This window comes from Ursus americanus, chromosome 24 (assembly GCF_024610735.1).
Source record: "Ursus americanus isolate L20-20 chromosome 24, mUrsAme1.1.p, whole genome shotgun sequence".
Taxonomy (NCBI): Eukaryota; Metazoa; Chordata; class Mammalia; order Carnivora; family Ursidae; genus Ursus; species Ursus americanus.
In genome coordinates, this window is record NC_142150.1 from 38762576 (window position 1) to 38777663 (window position 15088).

Below are 15088 nucleotides of genomic sequence, written 5' to 3' on the forward strand. Positions count from 1 at the left end.
TCTGATTCCTGGACTTACGCAGTTTGTGTGTGTTACAAAGATGCTAAGAATAATGACATCACTGCAAAGTCTTTGGAGCTCGAGGCTGGTGTGGGACACCTGGCATTCCAAAGGCTTTTGTGCTTAAAGGTAAGCGGGGTACCTGTCTGAACGTCCCGTTGGCTCAGCCTCTATTGTGTACAATCAGAGCCAGGCTCCAAGAAATGAAACTGAGGGTTCCAAAAGCCTGGGGGAGGCCCTGGGGGCACTGGGAGAACTCAGGGGCTGTCCCTGGAGGCCAAGTGTCCCGCCCCTCCATCCATCTCCTACTTGTCTGGTGAAGCTGGCACACAGGAGGGATGTCGGGCTTGCCTCGGCGGGTTTAACGTAGTAGCCAAGTGAACGGGTCCTTCCGGGGCCTTGGGTTCCTGCTGAGATGTGGGGGCAGTTGCTGAGGTGGCCAAGACCATCTACTCCATCTTTTGCCCTGGGGTCCTGCTCTCTGGGAAGCAGCCCCAGCAGGTTTATCTAAGCGCCGTCTTGGCAGGGCAATTCCCTTGGCTGCCCGCAGATGGCGCTCAAGTGATGCGGTGGGAACGGCGGGCTGGCGGGGAGGGGGCAGCCCGGACGCCAGAGTCCTACCGGGCGCCCCTTCTCCAGGCCTGTTCCAGCTTGGTAGGGGGAGGAGGTGGCATTCACACAGCCACCTCATTCTTTCCCCCACTTCCTGTTCACGTTCGAGACAGCCCTTGTTTCTGGGGCCAAGAAGGACTCCCTCAGGGCGGGAGGGGGCGCGGTGTTTGGGGTGGACTGATGCCACATCCAGCCACCCTCTCCTGTCAGCCTCAAGCCATTTCCTCCACCTTCTGGCAGCTGGCTTTGAAGGAATCTTGTTTCAGAGGCTTGCAGGGCACAGGCCCCATTTCTGGGATGCTGCCTTCGTGGACGGCACGCCCTCCCCACCCGGGCTTGTCCCCGGATACTCCCTTTTGCGAGCCCCGTTTCTTTCCCCCGGGCGGGGCTGGGGGGCTGGGACTCTGGGCTCCGTAAAGCCGCTGCTGGGGGTGTAGGGAAAGGTGCGGGTCTGCAACCGCTGGTTTCTGGCCTTTACCTGAGAGCAGCCTTGTCCTGTGGTTAACACTGGTCGCAGAGCCACGGAGGGGCTTTCTTTCTCATCTGTCCCCGTCTCTTCCCTCTTCTGCCAGGAACTCATTCCCCTTGAGGATAGTGAAAATAAGAGACCTGCCTAGGGTTGCGTGGTGAGGGGCCATGGGCAGGTAGGACCCGCGCCTGCGACAAGGGACAAGTGTGAACCACTAGCCCCTTTCCTGATGCGAACGCCAGCTCTGACCTCTGTCTCCCGGCCTCCGGTGGAGCTCCCGCTGATCTGATTCCGGCGCTCCTGCTCTCCCAAGGCTGCTCGGCTTCCTCGGACTCTCTGCCACCAAGACTTCCGTTCCAGTGCCTTCGCAGGGCCCGGCATTTAACCCTAAACGGGGCTCAGGGCTAGGAGGGAGCAGGGGCGAGGAAGGGGCACTCCCAGGGTCTAGACCTGACATAGTGTGGGAAGCTTCCCTTTCGAAGGTTTCCTGGAGTCCTAACTGCCATGTGGGGTGACCTTCCATGCCCTCTCTGTAAAAGTTCAGCCCCACCCAGGACCTCACTCCTCTGGCCAGCATTTCTCAAACTTCAGCCTGCATCAGCACACCTGGACGGCTTGTCAAAGCACATGGCTGAGCTCGACCCCTAGAGTTTCTGCTTCCGTCCTTCTGGGGTGACCCTGAGAACTTAGAGATCTAACAAGTTCCTGGGTGATACTAGTGCCACTGGTCAGGATGGCAGTGCCTTCAAGGATTAACTCAGGAGGTCTGGGTTGTCAAAAGCGGGGCACATTCCAGAGAAAGTTTTGGTCCTCACCCGGCTCCTGGGAGATTACCCCTAAACCCTTGGAATATCCAGCCTGACAAGAGTGTCTTTGCTTACCTGGGGGCCTTGGGCCCTATGGTATCAGGTTAGCCTCTGGAGGGGCTGGAGACTAAGTAACTAAGGCCAGCCAAGTGGGTCAGCCAGGCTTACATGAGCAGTTTCCAGTAGAACATTGGACACCAAGACTCAGGTAAGCTTTGTGGTTGGCAATCCTTCATGTATGTGGTCACACATGGAAAAATTAAATGTTGTCCCCATGACTCCACTGGGAGAGGGTACTGGAAGCTTGCACCTGGTCTCTCCTGGACTCTGCCCTCTGTGCTATTAGCTTCTGATTTTTTTTTTTTTTCCTAGAGAGGGAGAGAGAGAGCGCAGGGAGGGAGGACGGGAGGGACAGAGGGAGAGAGAGAATCCTAAGCAGGCTTCACACCCAGTGAGGAGCCTGACACAGGGCTCAGTTCCTCAACCCTGAGATCATGACCTGAGATCATGAAATCAAGAGTTGGTGCTTAATGACTAAGCCACCCAGGCGCCCCTCCTTTGCTGATTTCAATTTATATTCTTTTACTGTAATACATTTTAACCATGAATGTAACAGCTTTGCTGAGTTGTGTGTGTCTTTCTAGCGAATCACTGAACCTAAGGGTGGTCTTGAGGACCCCCAATGAGAGCTACTACTCTGCTGTGGGACTAACCTAAAATTCCTTTGCTGTAGGCTTTGGTGCCCCCTCACTGATGAAATGCCTTGGAACCTGGCCTGACAGTCCCCTTTATGGAGCGCTTTTGGCCTGGACGCCAGGTGTCCCCTTTCCGTAGTCCAGGGGTCAGGAGGCTGTCCTCTGGGGTCACTGGGTCTTTGTCTCCCCATCTGTAAATGGGGCCTTGGAGCAGTTCTGCTCTCCCTGGGTCTAACAGGGCCCCAGAGCGGCCACATAGGACAAAGCTGATAGAGAATATGCTGGGCTATGGGCAAGGGCAATTCACTTCACCTGGCCTCCCTACGGCCCATCAGAGCCCTACTCCCCTGAGCCGGGGACCCTGGAGTGCTGGGGCCCACAGGATTCGGGAGATCCAGCCACTCAGGGCTGCCCCTCCCGGGACCACCCTCGGGGCAGTGGCCCACTTTCCACAGTATCTGGGCCCTCCCTGTCCCATTCTGCCCTGGCCTCAGACCAGGCCCGCGATCCGACACAGGGAAGAAGGCCCCAGAGTGCCCGCCAGTTACGTGGCTTTATTCACAGACTCAGCACTTGCTGAGGATAGAAGGAAGGAACATTTGGGGCCAGGCTGGGCCTGGAGATAAGGGCGGCTGGGAGGCCATGCATGGGTTGGACTGGGAGCTCACAGGAGAGGACCTGCGGGCTGGGCCAGGCCTGTGTGGGGCAGGCTGGAGGCAGGCAGCATGCGGGAGGCCTGGCTAGGCCTGCACAGAGCAGATCTGTCCAGGTGGTGGTTGTGAGCCAGGGAGGGAGGGAGGGACTGAGGGTTTCTCTGGGGCAGAGGGTGTAGGTGTGGGGCCGGACAGCAGGCACCCATGCCCCTCATTCCCAGGGAAACTACATAGTGGGACAGTCAGAACACCTGGCGCCTGGCCCTGCTGCTGCCTCGGGACTTGGTGTGTGACCAGCCAAGCTGGTCTCTTCTGGTGTCATTGTCCTGCTGATGCTTGGACATTTGCCTTGGGGACACTCTGGGGACATTTGTAGGGAGGCTGGACAACCCTGGAGAGTGTGCCTGGGGCCCGGCAGTGGGGGCTGTGCCTGCGGAGGGAGGGAGTGCCCAGCCAGGGGGTGCTCCCTTGGAGCCAAGCTTTCCCCTCCGTGGTTGGTGTCAGCTCCCTGCTGTTGCCCCAGGGGGTACCATCTCCCACCGTAGTCTTCGGGGCCAGCCCCTGGGCCAGGGACGACTGAGATGTTAACGTTCCTTCTCCTGGCCCTGCCCTGCTGGCTCCCCACAGATTTCCTGCCTGAAGGCAAACAAGGGATCCAAAGCTTGGATCCTCCTCCCCCAGCCTTCTTCCTGGTGAAGAGCCCATTCCCACCCAGCAGGGAACAGAAAAACCAGTTCCCCAGGTTCATTCCCTGCCCGGGAATAGCAAAGTTTGAAAAGCTGGCAGGGCTTCTCTGGGCTGTCCAGGAAGGTGACCTAGGGCCCTCCCCCTCTCCCCCCGGAAGCCTGGTGAGGACAGAGCAGGGCCCGGGGTCTGAGGTCACAGCCCCCGCCCGCTTCCTCCCCGGCTCCCCCGGGGACTGGGGCGGCGGGATGCAGGTGAGGGGCCGTCAGCACTGGCGGGAGGGCGTGCGGTGCACAGAGCCGGGGCGCTTGGGGATCTTGCGCCAGCGACGCTTGTCCCAGCGGCAGAGCAGCAGCAGGCGGAAGGTGTCCCGGAAGGCTTTGTTGCAGAGCGCGTAGCACATGGGGTTGATGGTGCTGTTGACGTAGCACAGCCAGTAGCCCAGCTCCCACAGGGTCTCGGGAACACAGTTCTTGCAGAAAGTGGACACCAGCACCATGATGTTGTACGGCGTCCAGGTGAGGATGAAGGCCAGCAGAATGGCACTCAGGGTCCGAGCCGCCTTCTTCTCCTTGACCAACGAGAAGGTCTTCCGCTTGGCCAGCTGCTCCTTCCCTCGGGGCTTATGGCCCTTGCCGGCTCGCTCTCGCCCTTTCCGGGTTGGCCTCTTGACCGTGTTGGGGGAGCTCCGGGGGGGCTGCTTGGCAGGGGCCTGCGCCTCGGGGTCCACCATGGGCATCTTGATCACCACCTCGGAGCCAGGCTCCTCACCCTCCGAGGATGTGAGGGACTCCATGGAGCCTTCATCCTCTTCCTCTTCCTCCTTCCAGCTGTAGGCCTGCAGCAGCCTGGGGGCCCGGCAGCAGCGGCAGCAGCGGCCCGGAGGGGTCTCCGGGGAGCCCTCAGTCCCCCGCTGGGACCGCTCGGAGCTGCTGCTGCTGCCGCCCCCTTTCCCGGGCGTCTCGGAGCCCTGCAGGGCCGCCAGCTCCCGGGCGCGGTTCTCCGTCTCCCGGTAGATGCGCCAGTAGAGCGTGCACATGACCGTGACCGGGAGGTAGAAGGCGGCCATGGCCGTGCCAAAGGTGATGATGGGCTGGGAGAGGAACTGGATGTAGCACTGCCCGGCCAGCACCGTCCGCTCCCCTACCAGGTACTGCCAGAAGAGGATGGCGGGCGCCCACAGGATGAAGGACACCAGCCAGGCCAGGCCGATCATCAGGGCGGCCCGGCGCGGCGTGCGCTTGGCTCGGTAGCTCAGGGGCCGGGTCACCGAGAAGTAGCGGTCGAAGCTGATGAGCAGCAGATTCATGACGGAGGCGTTGCTCGCCACGTAGTCTAGGGCCAGCCACAGGTCGCAGGCCAGTGTGCCCAGAGCCCAGTGGCCCATGAGCAGGTACGTGGTATAGAGGTTCATGGAGAAGGTGCCGATGATGAGGTCGGCGCAGGCCAGGCTGAGCAGGAAGTAGTTGTTGACCGTCTTGAGCTCAGTGTTGACCTTGAAGGAGATGAGGACCAGCAGGTTGCCTGTCACCGTGGCCAGGGACAGGAGGCCCGTGGTGATCCCAATGAAAGCCACTTGCCAGGGCCCCTTTCCCGGTGCCAGGACGGTGATGTTGGGGCTGACGGCGGGTGGGGCCGAGGTGTTCATGGTGCTGGCGTGGGACTGGGGGGGGGGCAGCCCCTTCCTCTAGTCGCACTACAGGGCTTCCTCAGGGGAAGGGCATCACCTGAAAAGAGAGGACGCGGGCTTTGGTTGGGCTGCTGGTCGTCTCTGATAGCTTGCAGTGGGAGGGGCTGGGGACACGGCCTCTGCCATCTCGGGCTTTGGGCCAGACGTCACCCCTTCTCACCAGGGGCCACACACAGTCATTTAGGAGGCACTTTCCCAGCCGTGAATGGCTGTGCCGGCAGCACCGGGGGGAGGGGGTTTGGAATCCAGAGATGGAGTCCTCCTTCCAGCTTCACCATTCAGACTCTGAGCCTCAATTTTCTCATTGGGAAATTGCTACTAATTCCTGTCTTGCTTAACTCATGTGGCAGGAGTTGGGAGGCTCGCTTGTATACAGGACTGCCAAATTTTCAAAGCACTTCACTCAATTTTATTAAAGCTCTCATTTACTAGGTAGTTACTACATGCCAGCCAGACGCAGCACTAAGCACTTAATTGAATTATCTAATTGAACTGTCGTACATCTCTGGGAGGAAGGTCTCTTATGCTCCCCATTCCCCTGAGGCAGCCGTGGCTCCAAGCAGCCACAAGACCCGGCCACAGGGACAGAGGAGGTGAGTACGATTAGAACGCATGTCTCTCTTTTCCTTTGAGCCTGTGGAGCGGGATTCTTCCATCAAATAAGGAGAGATGGGAAGGCCGGGGGAGAGCTCTAGAGAAGATAAGGGGGAGGCATATGTTGGTGTGTTTGCACGTTTCCCTGTGTGTGTGCGCGCGCGTGTGTGCGTGTGTCTGTGTGTGACACAGAGAGAGATGGAAAGAGAGAGAGAATGAGAGAGGAGGAGGGCAGTGTTTGGAGCTGGATCAGACCCTCTAGGAGGGCAGAGGCTAAGTTGTTCTGGGCCTGAACGCTTGCTTGGTGGTAGAAAGTCTGGAGTGGGGGGCGCCTGGGTGGCTCAGTCGGTTAAGTGTCCGCCTTCAGCTCAGGTCATGATCCCAGGGTTCTGGGATCGAGTCCCGCGTTGGGCTCCCTACTCAGCAGGGAGTCTGTTTCTCCCTCTGCCTGCCACTCCCCCTGCTTGTGCTCTCTCTCTCTCTCTCTCTCTCACAAATACATAAATAAAATCTTAAAAAACAAAAAAAAAGAAAGGAAGTCTGGAGTGAAAGCCGGCAGTGGAGGCTGAGGGCCTCAGCTCCCAGCAGGGGTCTGGCCCCAGGTGAGGTGCGAGATCCCCCTTCTGTCTCCCCATTCTGTTCCTGGGTCCAAGCGAGTGGTGGGCAGCAAGGGGAAAGGAAAGATCCCCCCATGTTTCTTGAAACTGGAGTCCAGTGCAGGCACTGAAGGTGGGTAAAGGGAGAAACCGAGTCTGTTAGCAGAGACCCCACCGCTCAGCCATGGCTTTGCTATTGTATGTTTCGGCAGGTCCCTTCCTGTTCTGGGCCTCAGGCATCCATCTGTCCCTGGAAGAGTTGGGGTCTGCTCCCACCTGCTGCTACGGTTTCAGGGGCCGTATCTTTGGAAAAATTCCAAGGGAGAGACAGCGGACAAGGGCCCAGTAGCTCTGTGTTCCTCAGGACCCCGTCTGTGACAGAGAGACTAGCGTACCGTGTGCCTGTGAGGAGGTCGTTGCATGACAGGGGGCCTCGGGGTGCGTGGCTGTGACACGTGTGACCGAGGGTGTGTGGCTGAGGTCATCTCCACTGGTCATGGTGTCAGTGTGTGAGAGGGACTCTCAGGAGGGCAGTCTGGAGTGTGACAGAAAGAGCAAGAAGGACCGTGGCTGTGAGCGTGTGCTTGTGTGTCTCGGGCACTATGCACCTCAGGGGGACAGGGAACATCACGGTGGAAGGGCCAGGACAGCCTGAGCCAGACTGTCTCCATTTGAATCCGGGCTGTACCATTTACTGGGTATGTGATCCCTGCTGGTGGCATAATTGCCATGCGCCTCGTTTTCCTCAGCTGGACACCAGAATGACACTAGTCCCTGGTGAATAAATCAAGGCATTGTTGCGAGGCCTAAATGGGTCCATGGATGTCGAGTGCCCGGCACAGGCCTGACACCACACAGTGAGTGCTGGGTTCCCACTGATTCTTAGCATGTGCCAGTGAGGGCTCTCTCCTACGAGGGTCTGCTCCTTTTTCTTTTTTTTTTTTTTTTAAGATTTATTTGAGACAGAGAGAGAGAGGGAAGGAGGGGGAGGAAGGGCAGAGGGAGAGGGAAAGAGAGAGAATCCCCAGCAGACCCCCCACTGAGCACAGAGCCCAACATGGGGTTCGATCCCAGGACCCTGAGATCAGGACCTGAGTTGAAATCAAGAGTTGGGCGCTTAACCGACTGAGCCACGCAGGTGCCCCAAGTGTCTGCTCCTTCGATTAGAAATTTCTTGGGGCGTCTGGCTGGTTCAGTCAGTTGGCGGACCATGTGACTCTTCATCTTGGGGTCACGAGTTCAAGCCCCACGTTGGGTGTAGAGATTACTCTGATGAATAACCTTGAAAGAAATTTGGAATACGCTGACAATAGCAACTACTAATGATAATGACCATTGTCATTCAGTGCTCCCTGAGTGGCAGTCACTGCTCAAAGTCCTTATGTGCATTACCGCATTTAATCTTAACAGGGAAACCCATGACCTAGGGGTCGCTCTTCTCTCCATTTCACAGGTGAAAAACTGAGGCTGAGAAAAGCAAGAGAATTGGCACAAGATCACACAGGTAACGTAGGAACCAAGATCTGAGCCTGAGAAGTCTGTTCCAATGAAACTTTATTTATAAAAACCGATGGCTGGCCTGGAGGCCATAGTTAGCCAATTTGAATTTTATTTTTTTTAATTGTACTTATTTATTTTTTTTTAGTAATCTCTACACCCAACATGGGGCTTGAACTCACGACCCCGAGATCAAGAGTCGCACGTGCTCTTCTGACGGAGCCAGCCAGGCACCCCGCCAATCTGAATTTTTAAAATATGATGCTGAAAAATTATTTGTCTTGCTTACTGAGTTTTGTTGTGTCCTCTTCCCATAACCAAGGTCAGGTGCCGGGCTGGAGGCTGGCATCGGACTGCGTCCGCTGGGCCTTCCCTGGGGAGGCACGGGTGGATGCCACCACAGCGACAGGGTTGCCCTGCACAACTCCCGTCCCTCTGGTCTGAACTCAGTGCTGTTTAGTACCCATTGTACAGATGGAGCAACTGAGGCCCAGAGAAAAGAGGGAAGAAGGCATGGTGTACCCCCAAAGTCTCCTGGAGCCTAGCTCGGGTGCTGGCTTCCTTTCCCGACCCCTCGACCTCTGGTGCTTTGGGGCAGCTCTGTAGCCCCAGTGGTTCCCTGGGCCAAGACTGTGAAAAGACTGAGTCAGAGTCAGACCAGAGGAGCTTGCTGACCTCAGAGGCCACGCCCGCGGCAGCTGCTGGGGCGTCCTGGCTGCCTGGGCGCGGTGCAGCCGTCAACACTGCGCCAAGGCCTCCACTGTCGAATCTGGTCCCACATCACAGCCGGGGTTGGCCTGGGGGGGGTGAGGGAGACAGTTTTGCCTTGGGTGTAAAATCTGAGGTGCCCCCAAACTCAGCGTTCAAGAAAATGGATAGTTTAATGCAATATTTAAAAAACTGGAAATGGATGGGACGGTCGGCTGGCTCAGTCGAAGAGCACGTGACTCTTGATCTCGGGGTTGTGAGTCCGAGCCCCACGTTGGGTGTAGAGATGACTTAAAAAAAAAAAAAAAGAGGAAATTGATGCACAGCCATCCACGATGAACAAAATTTTAAACAAAGGCAGGGTCCAACCCTGCACTTGCACAAACAATCCTATCACCCATGACTCACCCTGATCCTGGCCCTGGTTCCAATGAAACTTTATTTACAAAAACAGACGGCCCGCCTGTGGGCTGTCTAATTTTTTTTTTTTTTTGGCTAGTTGATTTTTTAAAATGTTACATTACAATATGATTTATCTTGATTAGTGAATTTTTGTGTGTCCTCCCTCAAAACTGTCTCTTCCTAGCGGTGTGGTCATCAGCAATCATTTAACCCGTCCTTCCCTGGCCACCCTGTATCCGACAGCCGTTGGGGCTCATGGCATCCCAAGTGCCTGTCTGTACTTATTTCTGGCTCCTCAGTCCCATCCACAGCCCAGCCCCCTCTTGCTGTCCATACCCTGACACAGCCCCTCTCTGGGTCCCAGAGTCCTCATTTGTTTTTTTCTTTTTCTTTTCTTTTTAAAAATGTGTTTTTATTATATACATATATATATATATTTATTTATATTTATATTTATATTTATATTTAAAGATTATTTATTTGAGAGAGAGAAAGAGGGAGAACAAGTAGGGGGAGGTGCTGAGGAAGAAGGAGAAGCAGACTCCCCGCTGAGCCAGGAGCCTGATGTGGGGCTCATCCCAGGACCCCGAGATCATGACCTGAGCCGAATACAGATGCTTAACCGATTGAACCACCCGGGCGCCCCAGCTTTCAGAATGGGGGACCCTATGAGAAGTGATCCTTGGAGGTGAGGAGGCTGACAGTCCCGCTCCTTAATGGCTAGAAATCCCTCCCACTCACTCATTTTAATAGCCACACTGATAGCCACCGTAATTAATCACTTCCTGCATGCCAGACACTTGATGTATGGTATCATTGTATCATTTCCTTTAGTCCGCAGGGCACGCCATGGGGGTTCCTATCTCTATTTCACAGATGAAGATACTGAAGTTCATCTTGTTGGTGGTCTCACAGGAAGTGGCGGAGCTGGGATTCTGCCCCGGGGCCTGTGGGCTCCGAGGCCGCATGCTTTCCACTTGGCAGACTCCTCTATACCCCACCTATGAGCTCTAGGGGCTGAGGGCTCCCATCCGGAACAACTGGGGGAAAGAGGAGGGCAGTGGTTCTGGGGAACTGGACCCTGATTCTTGCCACCTCCGGACCTTCCGAGCTCTTGGGGTGCGACCCAACAACAGAGTTGTCAAGAACTCTGTCTTTCTTCCCCAGTCAGAAGCAGGGGTCTTCGCCAAAACCTCTCCCGGACAGTGATTTGCTCAGGAGAACGTTCCTGGGGGCCTGTGCTGGTCCCTGCCATGTGACCTTGGGCAAGTCACTGTCCCAACCTGGTAATCCTTCTGTAGGATGATTGTGCGTGAGGGTGCAGGGAGGTGCTTTCCTGCTCATGACTGCGGCCTCCTGATGAAGGTTGTTGGGAGCTTTTAATAATATTACTAATATTATCATAGCAACTGGCATTTACTGACTGCTTCCCATACACCAGACACGGCTCTAAGCATTCTCTCCATGATTTAATTGACCTGTGACAGCTCCTTATGAAGTAGGTTTTATTATTCTCAATTTGCAAAAGGGGCAACTGAGGTTTTGAGACCTTGAGGACCTTAAATCTTTACTGCAACCAGCATTTAGACCTCTGGGACCCCTGCCTACTCTACCCTGCTCTTGTGGCAATGGTGGGCTCCACAGCCTCCTCGCCCACCTTGGCTGACGTGGCCAACCCATAGTTTGAGGTCTGAGTCAGTAAGGAATCAGTCCTTCCTTCAGAATCCGGCCTGTGTATGTGTGTGCGCGCGCGTGTGCGTGCGTGCATGTGTGTGTGTGACAGTGTCTGTTGTCGATCTGCGTGATGTATGATGACAGCGCTGTGGGAGGGGGAGCTCTAGCCATAGCTCTGAGAAGCAGGGTAGGCGCTGTGCCTCATTCGCTGCTTTATCCCAGGGCTTGGCCCACGTAGTTGCTCAGTAAGAATTCTGTGGAATAAATAAGAGCGTATGTACGTGGGGTCCTCCTGTTTGACTTCAGGCTCAGGGTCATGAGGAAGACTCCACAGGGGTCAGGATCCGGAGCATGCCCCCCGGCCCCCACGCCTGCTCCTTCCGGTTCTGCATCCCCTCACTTGCCAGGTCCCCGTCCCCTGGGGGAGGCCCTGTCTGGCTTGAGGGCACAGGAGAGAAATGGCCAAGGGCATCCTCACCTGTTACATGGACCAGGGAGCCCCTGACTCACCTGCTGCGGGGAAACTGAGTGAGGTGACAGGACAGGCACGGGTGTGAGATGGGGCCTGTCGGTGCTGGGGGAGGAAAAAGTCAGCCTGGGCTTAAAGAGTTAAGGGATGAGGTCAGAGCCTCTAGAACAGCAGGCCAGACTGTTGACTGCCAGAGCCCTAGATCAGTCCCCAGGGGCTGGGGATCTGGCCGGCAAGAGGAAGGGGGAGGCCGGCAGCGATTGCTGGGGAGAGGGATTCCTGAACACTTGGGCTTCCTGAATCCTACCACTGGCCAAGTTGTGGAGAAGGGGAGACAGAGAACGAGGGGGTGCTGGGGAAGAGATTCAGGAGGGAGGAGCGAAGCCATCTTGCCATTCCGGGCCTGGGAGCTGGCAGAGCCCTGACTGGAGAGGGAGATACGAGATAGGGTCTGTGGGGCTGGGCTCCTGGGACTTCACATGTGCATAGAGGATGGCGCTCCTCTGGCCAGGTCGTCTGACCAGTTGCTTCTGCTGGAGCCTTAATCCAGAAGCCAGCCTGTCAGAGGGGGCTCTCTCCCCCTGGGTTAATTTTTCTCTAAAAGTAGCTCCTGACCCATTAAAGGTGCACAAAACCCCTACCTCTGATGCCTGGCCCGGGGAATGAGGGCGTAAACACATGCAATTTACCACATTTTCAGGCTCAACAGTCACCACTGGGACAGCCAACTAGCCCTGGGGGGAGCAGCAGCCATCAGTTAAATGCTCATAAATGTGCCGCGGAGCCGGAAGACGAGTGTCAGCCCTAGAACCACTGCCAAATACACTCACGGCTGATGGACTTTAACCAGTTGCCCGACTTCAGCCAAACCATGCGAGAGCCAGGCAGTCAGCAAGCCGGGCCCTAGACCTCACTCTGCCAGGTGGCATCAGCAGTGCTCCGCCCCTCATCCACATCTCCACTTGCCCCTGTTCTTCCATCCTTGAGTTCTCCTCCCCGTTTCCTTTCTTCTCTCTCCCTCCCTCCCCCATCCTTCGAGGCATCACCATGGCATCACAGCAGAGCAGAAACCCAGCGAGATATTCACCCACCTCTCCCCGCCCGCCCTCCCCTCCAGAGCCCAAGCTCCTGCCTCCCAGCGCTTGCTGCCTTCCTACCCCGTCATCTTGCTCAGGGAGGTGGGAGTGCAGTGCTGCCCGAGGGTGAGGGGAATGGGGTCCCAGCCCAGGAGGACCCCTCAGTGTCCCTTCTGGGACCATGAGCACGTCCCTTCTCCTTTCTCAGCCTCAGTCTCTCCATCTGTTTGATGGGGAGGTTCCTTTTTAGGGCTGACGTGACCTGTGCCTAACCCCTTCTTGGTACTCTGGACTCCTCTTTGCACTCGGAGATCTAGTTCTCAGACCTCTAGGCCCCCGCCCGGGAGACAAGAGTCACATCTTCCGCAGCCCCGTTTCGCCATCCCCTCCCCTGTCGTCTGTATCACAGCAGCGATCATGGCTTGCCCAGTGGCTGAGGTCAGGGGGCAGAGAACTAACTCTTATCTGACAGCTCAGTGAGCAGCTGATTACCCAGGGATAGGAGACTGTCCGGCTGCAGGAGACAATCTGACTCCTTCCGGCCAGTTGCGGGGGTGGGAGGGTGGTGGTGGTTGGGTCAGCCTGGGTGGAGCTGTAGGTATGTTTTGTGGCAAGAGGTGAACCCCTCTTGCTAGCACAGATAACCCCTAAGCACCACTTGTCTGAATGACCCAAGGAGAGCTGACCACCCGCTTCCCAGCTGCCAGCCCGGGAGCTGGCGACTGCAAGAATCCAGCCCACCCTACCTACATTGTGGAGTCTGGGGGTACTGGGATGGATGCCCATTAGTACCCATGCATTACCAGAACACAGGACTGAGACCTGCTCTGTGGGAGCCCAAGATACTGTGGACATAGGGAGGGCCCTCTGGGCCCTTGCACACGTCAGGGCCATGTTCCCTGGCTGGTGTGGCCTTCCATGTGCCCATTTGTTCCCGGAGAGCCCTGGGGCTCTTGGCCTGGTCTCCTGCTGGCTTCTGGCCTAACACCCACCTTGGCATCCAGCTTGTCCGTCTGGCCGGCAACCTGGTTCAGTCCATCTTGGGGGGGCTGAAGGTGGATGGGGGTGGTGGGAGTCAGTGTTCCCTGAGGGAGAAGAGGAGGAGGTTCTGGGACTGACACCCCAACGTCAGCGGGGGGGGGGGGGGGATCAACCTCCCACAGGATGCTGGTGGCAAGGGCTGCCCTCTGGCCCCCTGCCCTTTCAACTCTGTCCCTGGGATTCTGGGTCCTCTGCCTGCTACGTGGCAGCTTAATCCCTCTGGGCTCCAGGTCCAGTTTCCTAAAGGGGGGATCTCCATCTCCTCTGCCAGCTGAACCCCAGAAAAACATCAGGTGTGTCTGCTCAAAGCCATGAGACCGGGTGTTTGGAGCAGCCACTGTCCAATGCTACAGAGCCCCCTTGGCCTCTGGACCCCTCCTCGGCCCCCTCCTCTCTCTGGAGTTCATCCCCATTTCCTGCTAGTCTTGGTCTCTGCTTCGCTCCCAGGACCCTGATTTTCCTGCCCCCACCTCGGTGGAGCCCCTCCCAAACCCTCCCAAATGTACTCACCATGGGACTGGAGAAGGGTCTGTAGGGTCCTCAGCCCCACTGCCTCCCCGGGGGCCGGCGGCGTCTCCAGGGACCCAAACACCTGGCTCCCGGGGGGAGCTGCGCCCTGTGCTGGCAGCCGGAGAGAGGCACAGCCAGTGATTGGCATGTCCCACCCCCTGGCACGCCAGCCTGGGGGGGGGGAGGGAGGAGAGGAAAGAGAGGGAGGGAGGAAAGGGAGAAAAGGAAGGGAGGGGGAGCTGGAGGGAAGCCTCAGGCAGCGTCTGGGGTTGGACTAGGTCCTGGAGCGTGCCCCCCTCCTCCACTAGGGCACCTAACTCGAGCCCCGAGAGGGAGGAGGTAGGACATGGGGAAAACGAGCCCAGGAAGGCTAAAAGTCCAGAACGGGAGAGAAGGCGGATACAGGGAGACAAACACCCACACCCACGGCACACAGACTCAGCGGCACACACACACACACCCTCACAAAGGCACACTGCTTCCCGGGGCTCCTTCCCCCCACCCAACCTTAGAGCCCCCAACCCGTGTGCACCATGCCCCGACACACAAACCCTGGCATTCACATGCCTGTTTCCCTCATACGCGCCCTGCCCCCTGCACATGCCCACGCGCCCACCCACCCGCCCAGCCCCACACCCTGCTCTTCCTCCCTGCTGCGAAGGAGCTCGATTCCTTCTGTTTGGAAATGACACATTGGGCCTCACGTGAGAGGCTCCACCTTGGAACAGACCCAGAGGGCTGGCGCACCCGCCCCAGGGGCTGGGCAGACGTGCCCGCGTGCGGGGCTGCGTGCTCTTGCGTCTGTCCAGGCTGCAGAGCCCGGGTGCGAGGCTATATGGGGGTCTGGTTGGAAGGGATGAGTGCGGGGGGGGGGAGGGCGTGTGTGAACGACACGTGCTGCCGAGCGCCCAC

The 15088-nt window shown here is 57.4% G+C and overlaps 1 protein-coding gene and 1 long non-coding RNA gene across 2 annotated transcripts; one reads left to right on the forward strand and one right to left on the reverse strand.

The window, feature by feature from the left end:
• Window positions 1–3116: 3116 nt before the first annotated feature.
• CHRM1 (cholinergic receptor muscarinic 1) lies at window positions 3117–14727 on the reverse strand. Its single transcript, XM_045793725.2, has 3 exons — window positions 14177–14727; window positions 13618–13710; window positions 3117–5646 (listed from the first exon to the last, which is right to left on the reverse strand). The coding sequence occupies exon 3, from the start codon at window positions 5565–5567 to the stop codon at window positions 4185–4187; it is 1383 nt and encodes a 460-aa protein (XP_045649681.1). The 5' UTR covers window positions 5568–5646; window positions 13618–13710; window positions 14177–14727; the 3' UTR covers window positions 3117–4184.
• On the forward strand, window positions 5642–8555 carry LOC148107885 (uncharacterized). The gene is made up of 3 exons (XR_015721447.1): window positions 5642–6202; window positions 8253–8303; window positions 8445–8555. It is a non-coding gene; the product is annotated as an uncharacterized LOC148107885 (long non-coding RNA).
• Window positions 14728–15088: the final 361 nt, after the last annotated feature.